Source organism: Centropristis striata, chromosome 1, assembly GCF_030273125.1.
Source record: "Centropristis striata isolate RG_2023a ecotype Rhode Island chromosome 1, C.striata_1.0, whole genome shotgun sequence".
Classification (NCBI taxonomy): domain Eukaryota; kingdom Metazoa; phylum Chordata; class Actinopteri; order Perciformes; family Serranidae; genus Centropristis; species Centropristis striata.
In genome coordinates this window covers 12,162,687-12,184,901 of record NC_081517.1, presented here as the reverse complement: position 1 = coordinate 12,184,901, position 22,215 = coordinate 12,162,687, and the positions used below count along the sequence as shown (strand labels likewise).

Genomic DNA, 22,215 nt, shown 5'->3' with positions numbered 1-22,215 from the left:
TTTATTGATTGGTTCATTTTTTTTTTCTATCAGCGAGTAAAAAAAGATAAATTAAATGAAATTTAGTTTTATTTTGAAAAACGTCGCCAGGAAGTGAGTGCACCTTTTAAATGTGTCCGTTCCGATGCTACAGACGTCAGATGTTTGCGTACTAGCTGAAACTCCTCAAAAGCTTCATTTTTATAACGAAACGGGCGATTTTATCTTTATTTGTTACTGTGTCAGTTAACGTAGAAAATAGTTTTTTTCCACGTTGAATTCAGTCAACTGACGTCATGTCCCAATGTTAGAGAAGGAGGCTGCGATGGGAGCGGAGCGGCGGGAGGAGCCGGAGGGGCCGGAGCCGGGGCCGGGCAGCCGGGTGTCCTGCGGCGGGGAACGGGCCACGGTGCGGTACGTTGGCCCGGTGCCGCCGACGTCAGGTACAGTCAGACCTCAGACCCTCTGAACCCCAACAGGGCGTTTTCTTCTCTTTCTACATTCTCCTCTCTGTGTCCTCGTGTTTCACTGCAGCATATTAAATCTCTATAAATCTATAAATCCTGCAGCTCTGTGGAATCAACACAATCAGAACAATCAAACATGTCTTAGTGCAGAGTAACACGGTTAGAATGACAGAAATCAGAGAAAAAGGAAGAAGTTGAATTTCTCTGATAAATATATATTTTTAAATTTGAATACAATTACATTTATATATAAACACTTTCCAAGTGCCCACAAGTGTCAGGAATATTGGAAAAAAAGGTTTTCTCCACATATTGTAAATATTGAAGTATTGTCATGTTTCCAGCCTCTCCTGTCCTCTCCTCTCTGCTCTGTGTAAACAGCCTTTCCTCTCCTCTCCTCTCTGCTCTGTGTAAACAGCCTTTCCTCTCCTCTCCTCTCTGCTCTGTGTAAACAGCCTGCTACGAGGAACTTTCTTTTGTTTTTAGTTTGGTGGTGCTTGTGGCCAAAATAACGTCCGAGGGTTAGTCCACCAACACGAGTAGATCCTGAAGCTGAACATTGACTGTGTGTGTGTGTGTGTGTGTGTGTGTGTGTGTGTGTGTGTGTGTGTGTGTCTGTCCTTGTGTCTGTGTCTGTGTGTTCAGGGCTGTGGTTCGGTGTGGAGTGGGATAATCCAGAGCGAGGTAAACACGACGGCAGCCACGAGGGCGTCCAGTATTTCACATGCAGGTAAATCTAAGCAGCTGTTTTTATTATTCTCTCCTATAAATTATTTCATGAAGTTTCTTGTCTGGTTCAGTGTTTTCACTGGAGAGGACCCTCTGGATGATGACAACATATCATAGTCATATTTTCTGAATGCAAATTAAAAATAAAAAACATTTAGAATTCAGAATTTAATTGAGTTTGAACATTAAATATTTATTTTTTGTGCAGTTTTCAATTGAATATATGTGACAAAAGATGATCAAATCATTGTTTTATTTACACTTTTTTATAATTTTCATTATATTGTATGTATGTATGTATTATTATTGTTATTTTAAATGTTATTACAATTAAAATAATTAATTAAAATGATACATTTTAATTATTATATAAATGAATAAAAGTAGAAAGAGTATTAGTAATATTTATATAACCAGAAGTTAAATTACTTTATAACGTATGTATGTATTTATTATTATTATTATTATTATTATTATTTATTTATTTTTTTTTTATATGAGATTGCATTTTTATTTGATGAAACAGTAATAAATCTACACCGAATATCAAAAATGCATATAAAAATACAGTATTTGTTGTTAGATCTTTAGTATTTAGTCATCAGTTTTTTTGTTATTTGACATTCTGAAATTGTATTTATTAAGAAAGTATACATATTAATATGAGTATTGTATATTTATTATTTATGAATATGTATGTATTTTCTATTTCAAGATTTTTTTAAATATTAAGTACTTAATGAATTTATTTATAATAAAACATAAACATTTACAGAATTTATATATATTTAATATTTAATTAATGTAAATGTATGTGTCAATTAATTGAATGAAATATTTATTAAATATATATTCAATATAAATGTATATTTAGATATTTATCAGTATTGTATACTCATGTGTTATTTATGTACTACTTTATTTGAGGATAATAGAATATTCATTTACGTTCATTTATAAATTAAGTAAAGAAAAAGCATATTTATATTAAATACTAATATAAAAACAGAATTTTTTACATATTTAATCATTGTTTTATTTACACTTTTTGGAATCGGTAGAATAAGAATATGGAGCTAAATCCAAACATGTGGAAGTGAACTGGTTATCTTCCTCCTCAGACACCCTAACGGAGGCTCCTTCGTGCGCCCGGCGAAGGTGAGCGGCGGCGTGGACTTCGTGAGCGCCGTGCAGCAGGCGTACCGCGTCGACTCTGAGGAGGTGCTGAGTCAGCAAATCTCCATCTCCTCCAAGAAGCTGGAGTGGGGCCGAGTGGAGGAGCGCAGGTACCCAGAGAACTTCAACCAGAGCAGAGAGACAAAGAGGAGACGAGCCCTCCAGCGTTTATTGGGATATTTTAGTTTGACAATATTACATCAGTACACTGACCCCCAGAATCCATATTTTATAATATACTTTATTAATATTATAAACACAAATAAAACAGTTTTGCTACGAGAAGAATCAAATCAGTTGCTTATTATTATTATTATTATTATATAAGTAACCAAATATTATCATTATTTTAAAGGTTGTAGTTTTATGTATTTTTTTTCTTATATTAGTAACCAAATATAATAATCATAATAATAATAATTATTATTATTATTAGTTTTTATTGTTATGATTATTTAAAAAATGTATATACATAAATATGCATTATTACATAAATTAGTAATAGTAGATAGGGTATAGTAATCTATATATATATATATATATATAAATAATTATTGTTAAATTATTGTATGTTTTTGTTATTATTATTATTATTATTATCATCATTTTTATTATTATTATTATTTTAAAGATTATAGTTTTTTCCTATCGTTATCATTGTTATCGTTTTAAAGGTTGGATTTTTGGGGGATTCTTTTTTCCTGTATTAGTAACCAAATAGTATTATTATTGTTATTTTTATTCATTATAATTATAGTAAGAATTATTATTATTTATTATATTATTATTTCAAAATAAAATATGTATATACATAAATATAAATGGTTACATAAATTAATAAAAGTAGATAGAGTATTTGGTATTTTAGTTTATTTAGTATTTTAATTAGTAATATTTATACAACCAGTAGTTAAATTACTTAATATTGTATGTATTTAATATTTTATATATATTATATTTAAAATAAATTATACGAGATTCTAAAAAACAGAATTAAATCTCAATCAGAATATATAACCTGTGTATAAAAATACATATTTCTATTACTAGTATTTGTTTTTAGATGTTCCGTATTTATTTATTTATCAGTTTTTTTAGTTATTTAACATTCTGAAATTGTATTTATTCAGAAAGTTTAGATATTTATCAGTATTGTATATTTATGTTTTATTTATGTATGAATTTATTTTGGGCTAATAGAATATGATTTTAATTTTAATTTAAAGAAAAATATATTTACATTTAATACTTAATGAATTAATTAATATAAAAACAGAATGTATATATATTTCATATTTAATTAATGTAAAAAGATTTATTTATTATTTGTGAATTATTCCAGTGCAGTGTGAATGTAGCTGTGTCAACAAATGAAACAGAGAAGCAGCAAAAATAACTTCAGGAGTCTAACAGTTTAACAGGATGTTTCTGTTTCTGTCTGCAGCTTGGAGACTCTTCCATCGGTGCTGCTGAGTCGCTGTGACGTGAACGGACCCGGAGCCGACGGACAAATCAGGAAAACTACTCCAAGTATCTTTTTATTGACCCAGAAAAATACATTGGCCCTCATTTATCAAACGAGCGTAGAAACCAGCGCAGACCTGATTGTATATTTCGTCTTACGACAGGGTTCACGTGTGATTCATCAAACGATCGTATCTCTCCAATCACAGCGTAAAAATGATCGGCTGTTGATAAATGTGCCGGCTTGAAACAAGCGTAATTTAAATACCACGCCCTAATATATATATATATAATATATATATACCTGATTCATATGGCTCGCCTCCAGAGTTTACGACACCAAAGGGTGCAATACGGCCAAAAAGAGGATATTTCCCCCCTAAAGTCATCTTTATTAGCAAAGTGCACCGTTACAAATAACAACAGGAGGAAAAAGACATTTTACAGAAATACGCAGTGACGGAGGTTTATGAAATAAAAGTACTTATAGTTATAAACTCTAGGAGGTTCGGTGAATATTTTACATTTGGAGCACAGACTTAAAAGTTTTCACAGCTTTTTGGTTGAAGGCAGTAAACAATGTTTTAAAGTACAATTCTACAATGTCATTTAACAGACGCTTTTATCCAAAGTACAAATGAGAGTTAATACAGCACAAGCAAGGATGAAGTGAAGAGACATAGCAGAGTAAGTGCCGTGGGTTAAGTTCGAGTCCATTATGACACAAGTGCTTTTAGGACACAAGAGTGGTCAGTGCGATACTTGTTGTAGTCGTCAGTGTAGATCAAGAGTGAAGGTGTTCAGTAAAGAGTTGGTCTTCAGTCTCTTCTTAAAGATTGAGAAGGACTCAGCGGAACGGATGGAGTTTGGAAGTTAATTCCACCACCGGGGCTCTACAGAGGAGAAGAGTCTGGTTTGAGACGCAGAGGCCTTCAGCGGTGGAGGAGCCAGACGTCTTTCACTGGAGGAGCGTAGTGGACGGGAGGGTTTAACCATTAAAAAACAGAACACCAGAGTTTTATCAGCTCCAGTCATCGATACTATAGTCTAAGATCAATTCTCAGACTCAGACGTGTGGACTTCACGCTGACTCAAATTTGCGTACACGAGCTGAGAGCAGACTGAGATCTGATCGTACCCTCCCCTCACGTCCAGACTGATAAATGCCGAGCGTTGCGCAGAAATGATCGTACGCCCACTTTAGGCTCACTTTCTGTCGTACACTCGTCTGATAAATGAGGGCCAGTGTGATGACAGTTCAGCACCAGGAGGCTCAGATATTCTGATGAACTGTTGTTCAGCTGTTTCAGAGCTGACACTATTAATCGATTAATAGATTTGTTGATCGACAGGAAATGTTTATTTTATATATGATCCCAGTTTTAACCTAAAGATTTCACCCTCTGATGCCGTTTCAGTTGATTTGGAGGATTGAATGACTTTGTAATCTCAGAGAATATTAATTTCTTTCTTGTAAATTTTCCTCTTTAATCTCAGAAAATATTATTTTCCTTGAAAATTAACCATTTAATTTTAATAGAATTTATTTTTTCTCACTAATTTATGACTTTATAATCTCAAAGAATATTAAAAGATTTTCTAGTAAAGTTACCTCTTGAATCTCAGTGAATTTAATTTGTTTTCTCACATATTTATGACTTAATAACCTCAAAGAATATATAATTTTTTCCTTGTAAATCAACCACTTAAATCTCAAAGAATTTACTTTTTTTCCCCTCAGATTTATTATTTTATAATCTAGACAAATATTCCATTTTTTATCTTAAATTTACCACTTAAATTTCAGGGATTTTTTTAAATCGAGGAAATGTATGACTTTATAATCTCAGAGAATATAAAAAAACATCCTAAATTTCCCACTTTAATCACAGTTAATTTAAAAATTTTCCCACAAATTTATGACTTCAAAATCTCAGAGAATATTCTTTCATTCATTTTCTTGTAAATCTACCACCTAAATCTCAGGAAATTAAATGTATTTAGTCTTTAACCGCGGCGATCAGACGTGACGTGGTTGGACCTGAGCGGGACGCTGCTGTCCTGCTGGGAGGACGTGGCGGCCATCACCCAGCAGCTGGACACACTGGAGGGACTCCAGCTCAGGTACAGTCATTAATCCATCTATATATCTATCTGTCTATCTATCCATCCATCCATCTATCCATCCATCCATCCATCCATTCATCCATCCATCCATCCATCCATCCATCTATCTATCCATCCATCGAATGTTTGATCTTCTTTTCCTACAGTAATAACCGGCTCTGTTTACCTGCTGAGCCGTCGTCTCATTGCGCGGCATTCTGCAAGCTCAGAGTCCTCGCACTCAACAGCTGCCAGCTCACCTGGCCACAGGTACACCTGTCTGTCTGTCCTCCTGTCTGTCCTCCTGTTTTACTGTCTGTCTGTCTGTCTGTCTGTATGTCTGTCTGTCTGTGTCCTGTTAGTGATAATAGTTAGTGATGTTAGTGATTAATAGATATTTATTTACAGTGTTTTTATCTCCCTGTGCTCTGGTCTCTGGTCAGATCCTGGAGTGCGCCCCCATGTGGCCGCAGCTGGAGGATCTGTGTGTGGAAGAAAACGACATTACAGCGCTGCAGAGGTGATGCCGCCGCTCATCGCCATGACGACCTGAATCATGAGACGCTCAGGCTGCGTTCGCTCTGAGTAACTGTGTGTGTGTGTGTGTGTGTGTGTGTGTGTGTGTGTGTGTGTTTCTAGGCCTGATGGAGTGCTGCAGACCCTGAAGAGTCTCAGTTTGTCCTGTAATCCTTTAGAGCAGCTCAGTTTGCTCAGTCTGGCTGCTCTGCCCAGGTACCACACACACACTTTACTACACTCAATATCAAATACACACTGCACGTATTAACATTTTAAATTCTAAATAAAAAAACATTTTATTGGGTTTTTTAAGTACAAAAAGTACAAAAGTCTCTCTCTGGATTTCCTGAGAGTTTTAAAGTGATTCTGTTTGTTTGCAGACTGGAGCAGCTGAACCTGTCGAAGACGGGACTGTCTGACCTTCACTTCGATGACGCCGCTCCTGGTAAAAACCAGCACATTGTTTTACATGTAACCACTTTTTGCTCGACCTTCACATCCCTAGTTAGTTTTTCTTATTATTTAAGTTTTTTTATTTAAAAACTAGCACACTGTTTTATTGATTACACGTTATATGTTTTGTTATTGTTTTTGTCAAGTATTTTATTCAATTAAAAAAAAAATGTTATTTTTAGTTTTCTGATTTTTGCCTCGTTGCAAAAATGGTTGAAATTATTATTACCATAATAATTATTATTAGTAGTAGTATATTACACTGGACAAATAATAATGATAATAATAATAATTATTATTATTATTATTATTATTAGTAGTAGTAATACTTTCATTATTGTTGGTGTGATTATTATGATTATAATAATAATAATAATTGTTGTTATTATAATTTGTCCAGTGGATTATACTACTACTAATAATAATTATAGTAATTATAATTGGTGTTTATTACTACTATTGTTGTTATTATTATTACGTTGTTGTTGTTGTTTTTATTATTATGTTACGCTGGATAATTAAAGCCTGTTGTTGATTAACATATTGCTGACAATGCAGTGTAAATGTGTAAATGTTGGTTTATTGTTTTCCTCTGCAGGAAGTCAGACGGCGATGTTCCCGGCACTGAAAGATCTCAAACTGGATCACAACAACATCACTGAGGTGAGTGTGAATCTGCTCAGACACAAACACAAACGATGACTCGGCAACATGTTCAGAGAATATTCAGTTATCCTGCTGTTAAACACAAGTCCCTTTCATAGTGCTGTTTCATGCCGGGACAACACACACCAACCACTTGGTCCGACAGTCATTCATCTCTGTTCAGCAGCACAACAACTGCAGCCGCCGTCGCTAACTGTGCACAGCGTCCACCACTTATTGTAAACAAAATGGCATCGCTAACTGTACACAGAGCATCTGGTGCTTGTTGTAAACAAATGGAGGTCGCTAATTGAACACAATCTTTTCTTGTTATAGTTTTATTTCTTTCTTTCTTTCTTTCTTTCTTTATTTAGGTACTAACATTTTATATTTATTTTTAGATATTTTCTGTTTTAATCTTAGTCTGTCTTTCTCTCCCTCTCCCTGTCTGTCTCCCTGTCTCTCTTTCTCTCTCAACCCTGTCTGTCTCTCTCTCTCTCTCTCTCTCTCTCTCTCTCTCTCTGTCTCCTTGTCTCTCTGTCTCTCTGTCTCTCTCCCTGTCTCTCTCTCTCTGTATGTCTCAGTGGCGTGTGGTGGACGAGCTCGGGAAGCTCCCCAGTTTGCTTCAGTTGTCGTGTCGCAGTAACCGCCTGCTGAGCAGTGATGGGAACCCCAAGACTGCCAATCAGATGCTCATCGCCAAACTGGGACAACTGGTCGTCCTCAACAACTGTGAGGTGTGTGTGTGTGTGTGTGTGTGTGTGTGTGTGTGTGTGTGTGTGTGTGTGTGTGTGTGTGTGTGTGTGTGTGTGTGTGTGTGTGTGTGTGTGTGTGTGTGTGTGTGTGTGTGTGTGTGTGTGTGTGTGTGTGTGTGTGTGTGTGTGTCAGGGTTGGGGAAAAAAATGTTTCCACCTGCCAGGTCAAAGTTTATTTCTTGGGCAATTACAATCCTGCCTAAAAGACATAACTTCTGGGCTATATCAATAAAATTGAATTGATTTCCTTCAGATCCACCCGGATGACCGGAGGGGGGCGGAGCTTGACTACATCAAGATGTTTGGAGAGGAGTGGCTGAAGGCCGGTGGGCGGAGTCAGGCCAGCGCAGAGTTCACCTGTCAGCACCCTCGTTACCTGAGCCTCATCCACAGTGAGTCCAAGCTGCAGGAAACTAACAGGTTAACTCCTGCCTGACCTCCAGCAGTGTTCAGAAACAAACGCTGGGATTTCGTTTAGTTATTTTAAGGGTCAGCACCTGTTCGGTAAGTCTGGAAGGTAGTTTTTGATTTCCAAGAGGTCTTGGCAGCAAGATGTGACGGATGTAAACAAACAAACCTGCAGGAGGGTTTGAGATATATGTTTTCTTTTAAAAAATCGCCCAAAAATCACCATTTATCGTAGAAAGAAACTGTAAAAACAGGCATTATTATCAGAGTTTGAACTTTTCCGACGGTCCTTGAACAGACCAAGTGTCCGTTTTAAAAAGTGACAAAATCTCGTGTTAAAATGTTGATATTTGTGTCAGAATCTCTTTATTCTACATGTGTCATTTGAAATAAAGCGTTTGCACTAACCAGATCCTGTTAAAAACATTAAATTCTGCTCCTCAGAGACACTGTGAAGACATGATTGATTCTGCTGAGACCAACGGTCACGTGACAAATATTCACTGAAAATATGTTTACACAGAGCAGAGAGGAGAGGACAGGAGAGGCCGTTTACACAGAGCAGAGAGGAGAGGACAGGAGAGGCTGTTTACACAGAGCAGAGAGGACAGGAGAGGCTATTTACACAGAGCAGAGAGGAGAGGACAGGAGAGGCAGGAAACATGACACGACTTCAGTATGTACAATAGTGATGAAGCGCGCTGTGTTTCAGAGTACGGCGCTCCAGAAGACGGTGAGCTGAGGAAGCCGGAGCCGTTCGCCCTGAAGAATCAGCTGTTGAGTGAGTCCCGTCTTCTCCTGCTCTCTGATTGGCTAAAAACAAACATACTGTGGTTCCAGCAGACTTGCTGATCTCTCCTCACGTCTCTCCTCACCAGAAATAAAGTTTGTGTTTCCTGACGACGTCGACCGGAAGCCGATCGAGAAGAAACTTCCAGGTAGAAGACTGCAGGAAAATAAAGTTCAAAGCTTTTACAGTTTTCTTCTTCTCTTCACTTCTGTCCCAGATTAAACCTCCATTAACCCGAATCTGTCAGTAAAAACCCATTTCTATAGGTTAGCCTCTTTATAAATACCTCCAGTTTTCCTTTATTTCTGTTTCTTTCAGTTATGTTTACTTGTTTTTGTCTTAAAGATCTATCTGTGAAGCGCTTAACTCTGTATTTTTGGTTTATTTTGTCCGTTTCTGACTCGTCTGTCTGTCTCTCTCTCTCTCCCTCTCTCTGTCTCTCTTCTGACTCCTTTTCACTCTGTAAAAAGTTTTTAAAAAATGTTTGTATCATTGTTTTCAGCAAAGCTTCACCTATATGACCTCCTGATCATTATTTTTTCACTTTGACTCACTGAATCAACATTTAGAACCCCAAAAAACACCTCATCTGATTTAGAAAACAATGTTTTTTTAACTTTCAAACACAGAACCATTTTCTGAAATTTGCCCATTCAGAATCTGCATCAAGTATCAAACTGACGAGTGAAGCCAACGCTGCATTCTGTCTCATCTCCAGAAGAGGGAACTTCTATTTGTCATCCATTAAAATATAAGCATACTTCTGGCTTAATTTTTTCAGTTTTCAGCCACAGAAATGTGGAGATTTCCCGCTGTTCCCTGTTTTCTATCTCATGAAACTGAAGATTTTCTGGAGTTTGGTCTATTTTGTCCGTTTCTGACTCCTTCTCATTCAGCAGAGCCTCACATTTATGAGCTGATCATTATTTTTTCACTTTGACTCACTGGATCAACATTCAGAACACAAAAAAACAATAAAATCAGATGTTTTTATTCTTTTTTTTTTTTTTTTACTTTCAGAACACAATCATCTGACCTGATCTCTGGTTTTACTTTTTTTTCTTACTTTTTTTCAATTTCTTTGTTAAATATTTTCTTCCCTGTTTAACTATTTTTAAACTTAGTTTCATCGTTTTTGTTTCTTGTAAAAGTGTTTTTTCCCCCTTGTTTAAGGTTATTTTTCCATTTTTCTGTTTAAGCCCCCCCTCCATTAAAGTTTTTTTCCCTATTAAAGTGTTTTTTATTTGTAGAAAAACACTTAAGAAAAAAATCATAAAATCTGATTTAGAAAATTATGTTTTTTTACTTTCAGAATTGGTTGGTTACAAATGTGACATCTAAGAGGTAAAATGAGGAGAAAATCTATTTTTTTATTTATTTCATTTTTATACTAAATATATTTGCTCTCAGCTCCAGTTTTACCTATCATCATCCTCAAACACAAACTGACCTGAAGTTTCAAGCGGGTGTGATCGGAGACTCCTGATGGTCACAAAGTGTTCTACAGGTGAAGTTGTTTAACTGTTCTAACAGAGTTTTTTCTGTTCTGCAGCCTCCATGGTCGTTCAGAAGGTGAAGGGACTCCTGTACAGACTGCTGAAGGTTCCTGCTGCAGACCTGAAGCTCACCTACACCAGCCCCAAGGTGACACGTGGGCAAAAGATGCATCAGATGCATCATGCATGACCTAAATATAACAAGAGAAACTAACGATAATAGAAAATACTGCAAAAAAAATAAAAAACATAAATACTTTTATTTTCGTCTTAAGACTGGGGATTGTAATTATGGATATTTGTCTGTAAAGAGGAGACTCGTTGGTCCCCACCAAACAGATTTTCATTCAGATGTCTTGAGGTCAGAGGACCACTTTGAAAATAGGCATGCAGTTTTTTTACCTCGTTTATTCATTTAGCCTAAATTAGAAGCGTTGTTTAGCCTCCAACACGTTATTGCGACTCAGTGCTGCTACTGCTAACAGGAGAAAGTGATCAAAGTCATGGAAAGTGTAACTGTAAGAAAGTTTCCAAAATTTTACATTTGGTGTAAATTTTTGGTATTTTTAAATGGAATTTACTGTATTTACTGTAATTTAACATTCAAGACCATTAAGCAATTGAATAACACTGTAAAAAGAAATGTGCCATTATATTAATTTACAGATTTCAACTTCAATTTTATGGATAATAATTGTAATAAAAGTAATTACCGGTAACTTTTTTTTATTGTAAAAAAAAAAAAAAAAAGGAAAAAGTTGCCAAGCACTCACAGTCAAATAACAGTAAAGAACCATAAATTATTTTACAGATAATTTCGTTTTAATTACAGATAATCTCTGTGTGTGTGTGTGTATATATATATATATATATATATACACAAGTTTTAGTGTAAAAAACAAAGTTTCCTTAAATTTACATTCACCAATATGATATTTATTTGTTGTGTTTTTATAATAAGAAACTAAATAATACTGTAAAAAAAATCTATTATGTCTCATTATATTAATTTACAGATTTCAACTTTTATTTTATGGTTAATATTTGTAATAAAAGTTTATTTTCTTATGGCATTTGCACTCAATGTAGAAGAAACCCTGTAAAATAATACAGTAAACGTGTACGTGGACTCATGCTTAGAAATGCATTGTGTTGATCAGTTTATCATTTCCTTTGTAGTTTTTCCTCATGTGCTCCTTCTTATAGAACAGATGAGTGGACTGGAGTTAAATAAATATTCCAGGTTTCCTGAGACTTTGTGTCATGTTCTCTTTTTTTTAGATGTTAGGGACAGAGTTTGAGATCGACAGCGACCTGAAGACTCTACAGTTTTACTCCATTGAGGACGGAGACCAGGTGTTGGTCCGCTGGTCCTGACCCATCCGGCTCAGGAGGACCCACCCGGCGGCTCACGGCAGAGACGAGAACGAAGCTTTCCTGGACTGAACTGAACTTCAGACAGTGGACTTTTGACTTCTTAATGACGCCCATAAACTGGATCCTTTGGGCCACAAATGAAACGGGTCACACGGAGCGAATCTTCCACAAAACGCATGGCTCAGCACTGACAAATTCATGCCTTAAAATAAAGAAATAAACATGGACCAAACCTTTCACACTTAATTTGTGAATTCTTAACTCTTTGTATCAGTTTGAATGTATTCAAAGTTAGTGTTTTCTGTTTTGTTCTCTTTGGCGCCACCACTGGCAATAAGCAGTAATACAGGCGTGTTTCTGGATCTCACTTCCATCATCTGTAGGAATGGCTCTTTTCTTTGTTTGTTCAGCAATAGTTACACTTTCTGGATAAAAGACAGAACACACAACACAGTGTGGCCAAAGTGATTAAAATATAAAACGAGCAAAAACGCCCAGAAACAGCTTGTTGGGGTTCATAGGGTTAAGAGACGGATACAGCAGTCACCACACATGCTTAAAGGAAGCCTACATAATCATCACACAATCCTCTACAGAGTGCAGGTTTGACCTCAGTCCGTTTTCTGTTGCTGACTATTGAGAAACATGTTGCAGCTCAGAAAAGGACTGTTATACTTAATTCTGTCAATGTCTGTTCACATGTCATCCTTGTCATTTGTCAAGTATTAGAAAATAGAGATAATCTTTTTTGTCTTGTAAAGTGGTCTGGTCTTAAGTAAATCTTTCAGGTTTGTGTGTTTATTCAACAGACTTCATCACAGAATTCACATCTCAAGCTTTCATATTTATTGATGAGCAGATAGTATGGTATGTCGTTCAAAATATGAAAAAAGATATGTCGTTCAAAGTGGGTCAGTTATAGTCTGTTGATACATATTAGAGCATAATATGGCCGGAAAGGTCAAATTTCAAAATGCCTAAAAATGCTTAAAATGGGTCAATTATAGTCTGTTGATACATTTTAGAGAATAAAATGGCCAGAAATTACAAAAACTTTCGGGATGTTAAAAAAATGAACCCCTCACAAAAAAAGTCATACTATAGCATTTCGTTTTTGTCAAAAAAAGTCAAATTTTAAAATTCCTAAAAATGCTTAAAATCTGTCAATTATAGTCTGTTGATACGTGTCAGAGCATAATATGGCGAGAATTTACAGGAAAACACCATATTTGAGGATGTCCAAAAATGACCCCCTCACAAAAAAAGTCATACTATATATCCAAGTTGTCTTTTTTTTTTTTTGCTCTTTTTTTTTTAGATGAAAATGTAAAAAAAGTAGTATTAGTATTTCATTCAAAATGCAAAAAACTCATGCTATAGTATTTTGTTCAAAATGAAAAAATAAGTCATTATAGTATGTCGTTCAAAATTCTTCAAAAGGAAAATGACAAAAGTCTGTAAGAAGGAACAGCAAGAAAACCATGTGAGAACCGTGTGGACTCAACGCGTTGTAGTTTGTCCCTCCGCACTTTCCGTACGGAGTTTATAAACACGGATGTGAGCGGTGTGTGTTCCAGCTGAGGGCAGAGTCCAAATCAGCTTGTCACACATTAAACTATTATTAAACTCTGCCGTTTTTCCGTCGTGATGCACCGACTGAAGATCATCTCGGGCCACTTGGCTCCGTCCGGAGCCTCGCAGCGCAGACGGGAGCTGTGCCGGGCGGAGTGCGGGGCGGCGGGCAGCAGCAGCCCGGAGGACGTGGTGGTGGTCCACGGGAGGAGGACCGCCATCGGGAAGGCGAAGAGAGGATCGTTTAAGGTAGCTGAGGTCCACCTGCTGAGTCATGGTGCAACAAAACTACTTCTAACTGCACTGCAGCTGTGCATCATCCAGCCGATACTGGAGGGGTTTAAAGAGTTTATTTAGCTGAAGAAGGAGCAGAATTACACATAAACACAATATCCTTCAGATTATCACCAACATTCAACATGAACACATCTGCAGATACGTGCTTTACACTGGACAGGGAAAACTGACAAATGTGGTAAATGCAGTAAAAAGTAAAATATTTACCTCTGAAGTGTGGTGGAGTACACGTTTACAGCAGAAGAAAGCTGAGATACTCAAAGTACAACTACCTCACATTTACATTTATGTACAGTACTTATATAAGTAAATATAGTATATAGTATAGTATATATAGATAAATTCCACCACTGGTTTATGAGTACAGTAATAAAGCTGTAAACCCGACAAGTAGACAGTAAAGAAGCTGTAAATGTTACAAGAAAACAATAATAAAGAAGTAAATGCTATGAGTAAACAGTAAAAAAGCTGTAAATGCTACAAGTAAACTGTAATAAAGAAGTAAACACTACAAGTAAACATTAAAAAACATATAAACAAATAAAGCAGTAAACAATACAAGTACGCAGTCAAAAAAAACAGTAAGCGCAACAAGTAAACAATAAAACAAGTTGTAAATACTACAAGTAAACTGTAAAAAAGCAGTAGACGCTACAAGTAGACAATAATAAAGAAGTAAATGCTATGACTGAACAGTACACACAGAACACTACAAGTTCACAGTTAAAACCTGTAAACGCTACAAGTAAACAGTAAACATGTGATATTGGAGGCCCGACCTCCTGTTGGAACCACTGGACGAATCAATCTGACTGTATATGAAGTACCAGTGTTAATAATAATAATGATAATAATAATAATAATAATGTGTGCTGTGTATCAGTGTTTATTATAATAATGATAATAATAATGTGTGCTGTGTATCAGTGTTAATAATAATAATAATACTGTGTGCTGTGTATCAGTGTTAATAATAATGATAATAATAATGTGTGCTGTGTATCAGTATTAATAATAATAATGATAATAATAATGTGTGCTGTGTATCAGTGTTAATAATAATGATAACAATAATGTGTGCTGTGTATCAGTGTTAATAATAATAACAATAATAATAATGTATGCTGTGTATCAGTGTTATTAATAATAATGACAATAATAATAATGTGTGCTGTGTATCAGTGTTAATAATAATGATAATAATAATGATAATAATACTGTGTATCAGTGTTAATAATAATAATGATAATAATAATAATGTGCTGTCTGTCTGCAGGACACGACTCCTGACGAGCTGCTGAGCGCCGTGATGACGGCTGTGCTCACAGATGTTGGACTGTCAGCCGACAAGCTGGGAGACATCTGCGTCGGTGAGACATTTCTTCCTCCGTATTATACTAACAAATAAAATTTGAATTCCTATACCCTGATGTGTGTGTGTGTGTGTGTGTGTGTTTGTGTGTGTGTGTGTGTAGGTAACGTGCTGCAGCCTGGCGCCGGCGCTCTGATGGCCCGAGTGGCTCACTTCCTCAGGTCAGACTCAGTCACAGCCAGGAGGTCACCTCCCGCTCTGAGCAGTGAAGCATCACACACACTGTAGATGAATAATGTACATAGCCATGGTGACGTCCCCTGTTGGTTTGTGGATGCACTCTTTGTTAGTTGAGACCAGACCTGGACTGTGGAGCAGCGAGGACGTGTGTCTAAAAATAAACTGTTAATGCTGAAACTAAATGTACGTTACTGACCAGAGAAAGTGAGCAGAATGCTGAACAAGACATTTTCAAATGACCAATATGTTGAAATAAACTTAAATAAAAAGGGTCAATGTGGTTAAAAAGATGTTGCTTTGTTTTCAAGTTTTAAATCTTGAAGAAAACTTTCAGCATAAAAAAAAATACAAAAATGACAAGAAAAATAATAAAAGAGCAACAAAAGACAAAAAAATTACCAAATAAATACACAAAATTACAAAGACAAAAAGTGACCAAAAAAGACACAAACTTACCAAAAAGCCACGTAAGAGCAAAAAATTACCAAATAAAAACAAAAAAATACACAAAGAAATACAAAAAGACCAAAAAGTCATAAAAGAGCAACAATTGACAAAAAGTGACCCAAAAAAGACACAAAAATGACCCACCAAAAAATACAAAGTGACCAAAAAAGACACAAAATTATACCCATAAAGAACACAAAATGAACAAAAGAATACAAAAGACCAAAAAAATCATAAAAGAGCAACAAGACAAGAAGTAACCCAAAAAAGACAAAATTACCCAAAAAAGGCAATATGTCCAAAAAAGTCATAAAAGAGCAAAAAAAGACACATTACAAAAAAGACAAAGTTACCAAAAAAGACACAAAATGACCAAAAAGTCATAAAAGAGCAACAAAAGACACAAAGTGACCCAAAAAAGGACCATAAAAAGACACAAAATGACACCCAAAAGGCAAAAAAGACACAAAATTGCAACCAAAAATGACACCCCCAAAAAAGACAAAATGTCCAAAAGAAGACACAAAAGAGCAAAAAAGACCCCAAATGACCCCAAAAAAGACAAAATGTCCCAAAAAGTCATAAAAGACCAAAAAAAAGGACAAAAGGAGCAACAAAAGCCATACCATGAGCAGGTAACGTAGATTTAGTTTCAGTGTTAACAGTTTATTTTAGCTCCTCCTCAGTCAGATCTGCTCTCTGCTGGTTTCAACTAACAAACATGGCGATAGACGTAACACTGAACTGGATGCTTCAAACATCCACAAACCAACGGGGGACGTCACCATTAAGACGTACATTATTTATTATTATTATTATTATTTATAAACAAAGTGTGGTCACAGCTCGTCTCTCTGCTCTGTCCTCTCAGCGGGTTCCCAGAGACAGTGCCCAGCTTCACCGTCAACAGGCAGTGCTCCTCGGGGCTGCAGGCTCTGTTCAACATAGCAGGTACATACTCCCCACTTTATTATATTAATAATCATTATAATAAAGTGTTCACTCTCTTTTTAACCCTGTGTGTGCAGGAGCCATCAGGAGCAGATCCATCGACCTCGGCCTCGCATGCGGGTGACTTTCTTTATTATTTCAACAAAAATACAGTTAAATATAACGTTCTCTTCACCAGAGTACACTGTAAAAAAAAAAAAAAAATTTAAAAATGTAACTTTTCCTCACTTACCATTAAATGGTAAGTCGCTTTGGATAAGTCATTTTTACAGATAGTCTTTAAAAATACACAAAATATATAGTTAATAATAAATATATATATATATTACTTTAATTTGAAAATCTGATTTTTTTTTACATTCAATTTAATTTTTTTCTGTAAAAAAATAAAAATAGTTGTCTTAATTTTTACATTTTCATAATATAATGTGGGTTTTTTTTTGTATTTTTATATTGATTTTTTTATTAATTCGCTGATTGAATAATAGTGGGGAAAAAATCTATAATTTACAGATTTCAACTTTTATTTTATGGTTAATATTTGTAACGAAATTAACTTTTATGACATTTGCACTTAATGTAGAAATCAATAATAATACAGTAAATTTCTGTAAAATAACTTTATTTTTACAGTGTATAAAACTGTGTGTGTGTGTGTGTGTGTGTGTGTGTGTGTGTGTCAGCGTGGAGAGCATGTCTCTGCGTAGCGTCGGTAATCCAGGAGATTTGAGCTCCCGGCTGGTGGACGTGGAGAAGGCCAGAGACTGCATCATCCCGATGGGGTGAGAAACAATTACTTATTGGTCAGAATCCCTGATTGAGTTGTTGAGCCCTGAATCCCCCAAAATGAAAGCTTTTTCACAAAGAGTCGCTGCTCAATTCCTCCAGTAAAACACAGAGAAATACCAAAAGACAGACATAAAATTACAAAAAAAATAAAACAAAAAAGGACAAAAAGTGACCAGAAAAGTAATAAGAGCAACAAAAGACACAAGTGATAAAAAGACACAAAATGACCAAAAAAGTAATAAAAGATCAAGAAATTACACAAAATTACAAAAAAGACAAAAAGTAACAAAAAAGTAATAAAAGAGCAACAAAGGACACATAATGACCGAAAAAGTAATAAAAGAGCATAATAAAGGCACAAAATTACAAAAAAAAGACAGTGACAAAAAACACACAAAATTACTATTAAAAAAAGTTTTAAAAAAGAGCAACTAAAGAAAAAAAAATTACAAAAAATTTAAAATACAAAAAATCACTTACTTATTTTTCAGAATCCCAGATTGATTTGTTGAGCCCCAAATGAAAACATTTTTACACCAGATGAGAGTAAATAATAAATCACACGTCACTTTGATGATTTGATTTTCAGATGCTGATTTAAAAAAATAGCACACCAAGAAATACGAACTCCTGCTCACATGATCGACGTGTGTCACAGAACCGTCACACAATAAAAACCTGACTGTGAAGAAAATCATCAGTAAAATGTGTATCTGTTATCATAATAGTCCGAACAGGTATTTATTTAATCCCATAATTTGGATTTGAAAAATTTAATTTAGTTTATTTATATATACATATTCAATAAATCTAAGGGAGCATATTTTGTTATTATTTACTGTTTTTTTGTTTTGTTTTTTGTGTGATATTAAATAAAATAAAGTAGATTAAATTTAAATTCACTAAACGCTACAAGTAAGCCGTTAATTTAATTTTTTTATGTGCTATTGAATAAAATACTTAAATGAAACATCACTAAATGCTACAAGTAGACAGATTAAAAAAAAAAAACTCCTCACGTTTATTTTTGTTATTATTATTATATGTTGTTTTGTTTATTTTCTCCTGGTTTCTGCAGCATCACGTCAGAGAACGTGGCGGAGAGATTCGGCGTCTCCAGAGAGAAACAGGACGCCTTCGCTCTCAGCTCCCAGCAGAAGTGAGTCAGACAGCTTTTATTTTTTTAACTGTCTCAGGTGAAAATAATGATCCAGTTATGCTGCAAATTCTGCTTCATACATCTGAATATTCAATAAGGAAACCACATTTTATTGAAACAACCGCAAACTATGAAAAGCTGAAGAAGAATTTCAGCATTTGGTCACATTGAAAAACTTTTTAAAATCTAATTTTATGTATTTTTTTATTGTGACATATTGTATTATATTTTTTTTTCATTATTTGTCTTAATGTTTTGTATTATACCATATAATTGTACTAATGTAATATTGTTTTGATTACTTTAATATATTATTTATTTTTGTATTATTACTGTATTGTTTTTATAAAAGTAATGTTATATTATTTTTGAAATATTTTTTATTTTGTATTTTTGTTGTTGTATTATTTGCATCATAATTACTGTATTGTTTTCATTAAGTAATGTATTGCTATAATTATTTTTGATGTATTCATTTTTGTATTTTTTGTTGTATTATTTATTACTACTTTATTTTAATAGTGTTATTGTATTACTATTTTTATATATTTTCTTATTTTGACATTTTTTATTGTGTATTATTATTATTATTACTGTATTAGTTATTTTAATTGTATTATTATTATTGATGTAGTTTTTTTATTAGTGGTGTTATTGTATTATTTTTATATATTATTTTCTTATTTTGACATTGTGTATTATTACTGTGTTATTTTTATTGTATTTATTATTATTATTGTATTGCTTTTGTTAAAGTAGTTTTATTGTATTACTATTTTTATTTATTATTTTCTTATTTTGTATTATTACTGTATTAGTTATTTTTATTTTATTGTATTAATTATAATTATTAGTGGTACGTTTGTGGAAATACACTCGTCTTGTCGTGTTTAATATTTTGTTGTCAGTCAGAATTATTGTGATCCTGTCTAAAGCATATTTGTGGTCCCCCCCTCAGAGCGGCGCAGGCTCAGAGGAGCGGTGTGTTCCAGCAGGAGATCGTTCCCGTCACCGTCCGCTTGGTGGACGACAAGGGCAAGGAGCGCCAGGTGACGGTCGCCGAGGACGACGGGATCCGGGCGGGGACGACTCTGGCCGGACTCGCTAAACTGCGTCCGGCCTTCAAACCGGACGGCAGCACCACAGCAGGTCAGCGACGCCAGCAGGTGAAGCTCCGCCCCCCCGCCGCCGCTCACTCACTCACTCACTGTGGCCTTCTGTCTCAGGTAACTCCAGCCAGGTGAGCGACGGGGCGGCGGCCGTGCTGATTGGTCGGCGGGCTGCCGTGGAGGCTCTGGGGCTGCCGGTCCTGGGGGTCCTGAGGGCCAGCGCCGTGGTCGGGGTCCCGCCGGACATCATGGGGGTCGGACCGGCCGCCGCCATCCCTGCAGCGCTGCAGCAGGCCGGTGAGAGGGGGAGGTGTGGGGTGTGTGTGTTTTTGTATGTGTGTGTGAGTGTGTGTGTGTGTGTGTGTCTGTGGGGGGGTGCGTGACAGAGTGTGTGTGTGTGTGACTGTGAGAGTGTGTGTATAAGTGTATGATGTTCCCATTGTGTACATTGTGTAGATGTTGTGTCTCATCAGGACTGACTGTTGGAGACATCGACGTGTTTGAGATCAACGAGGCGTTCGCCAGTCAGGTCAGCTACCTGTTCATCACAAGGAGAAACCACACATTTCTCTCTCACGTGTCTGTGTGTGTTTCTGTTGGTCTGTATATGTGTGTGTGTGTGCTGACCCTTGACCCCGTGCTGCTGCTGCAGGCGGTGTTCTGTGTGGAGAAGTTGGGGATCCCTGTGGAGAAGGTGAACCCTAACGGCGGCGCCATCGCTCTGGGTCACCCTCTGGGCTGCACCGGCGCCCGCCAGGTGGTGACGCTGCTCAACGAGCTGCGGCGCCGAGGCAGGAGGTCCGTCACCGCCGGCAACCGCTGTTCGTCATCCACAGGTGAGGTGCTACAGAGCGAGCCGTCTCACGTCTCCTCTCTCTCTCCGCCTGCAGGGCGTACGGCGTCGTGTCCATGTGCATCGGCACCGGGATGGGAGCGGCTGCCGTCTTCGAATACCCCGGGCCGTAGGAGCCACGTCGACTATCTCTGAGATTAAAAACCTCTCAGAAGGAACAGGTAGCGGCCCGACGCAGGTGTGACTACAAACTCTACAGTAAACAGCATGACAACTGGAGACACTCTGCCTTTTCAAGATACTGAAAAAAAATTTGCTTTAAATTGAATTCTATGTAAAAAGCATAAAACAAACATAAAATACTCTTCATATTACTGAATGTAAAATTAAGGTCGATTTAGGCGAAAAAAATTAAAAATTTAGGGGGAAAAAACTAATTTTTTTAAAGAAGCTCACATTGACAAGCAGGAAAAAAATCACAAATTTAGAGATTTTTTTAAACAAATTTATAATTTTTTCTTGTAAATTTGAAACTTTCTTTTTTTAAATTAGAGATTTTTTTTCTCTTAAAATTTTTACCTTTTTACCTGATCTTTGAACGGTGGACATGAAGTGTGACGGAGACATATCAATCAGTCAATCTTTAAATTAATCTAAATCACTAAACTACTGTAACTCTGAATAAGTGCCTTCTGTCTCATGTTTTTTGTCACAAATATAGGAGGAAAAAGGTGAACATTTAGGAGAGAAAAAATCACCAATTTAGAGAAAACATTCCAAATTTAAAACCTTTTTCTTGTAAATTTGAGATTTTTTTCTCTCAAATTTTTTACTTTTTTGTCACAAATTTACGGGAAAAACTCACAAATTTAGGAGAAAAAAGTAAAATATTTACAAGAAAAAAAAAAATTCACACATTCACGGGAAGAAAACAAAAAATTTTGCAGATAAAAACAGATTTATCGGCTTAAGTTCTTTAATTTAAACCAGTAAATATGGCAGAGAGTAACAGCAAAGGTTTTTCTTGTAAGTGTGGCTCTGATTGACAAACATTTGATATTGAACTGCATAAACAATATTTCATGTGTGTAAAGATGAGTTTGATTTAAGTGTTTCAGGAATATTAGACGTGATTATTTCCTGTCTAATTTTAGGACTAATCCAAAACATTTTCCTCATTTT

The 22,215-nt window shown here is 35.7% G+C and overlaps 2 protein-coding genes across 2 annotated transcripts; both read left to right on the top strand.

The window, feature by feature from the left end:
• The first annotated feature begins 87 nt into the window (after positions 1-87).
• tbce (tubulin folding cofactor E) lies at positions 88-12,841 on the top strand. Its single transcript, XM_059332977.1, has 16 exons — positions 88-422; positions 1,092-1,176; positions 2,297-2,461; positions 3,796-3,881; positions 5,840-5,939; positions 6,089-6,191; positions 6,365-6,441; positions 6,561-6,653; positions 6,821-6,885; positions 7,492-7,556; positions 8,123-8,275; positions 8,547-8,685; positions 9,414-9,482; positions 9,580-9,639; positions 11,044-11,135; positions 12,269-12,841. The coding sequence occupies exons 1-16, from the start codon at positions 284-286 to the stop codon at positions 12,362-12,364; spliced, it is 1,587 nt and encodes a 528-aa protein (XP_059188960.1). The 5' UTR covers positions 88-283; the 3' UTR covers positions 12,365-12,841.
• A 1,054-nt stretch (positions 12,842-13,895) lies between these two features.
• acaa1 (acetyl-CoA acyltransferase 1) lies at positions 13,896-22,208 on the top strand. Its single transcript, XM_059331089.1, has 12 exons — positions 13,896-14,185; positions 15,510-15,603; positions 15,709-15,766; positions 17,104-17,183; positions 17,261-17,303; positions 17,867-17,965; positions 19,051-19,131; positions 20,090-20,280; positions 20,358-20,537; positions 20,714-20,769; positions 20,893-21,038; positions 21,131-22,208. Exons 1-12 carry the CDS (start codon positions 14,012-14,014, stop codon positions 21,204-21,206), a joined length of 1,278 nt encoding a protein of 425 aa, XP_059187072.1. The 5' UTR covers positions 13,896-14,011; the 3' UTR covers positions 21,207-22,208.
• Positions 22,209-22,215: the final 7 nt, after the last annotated feature.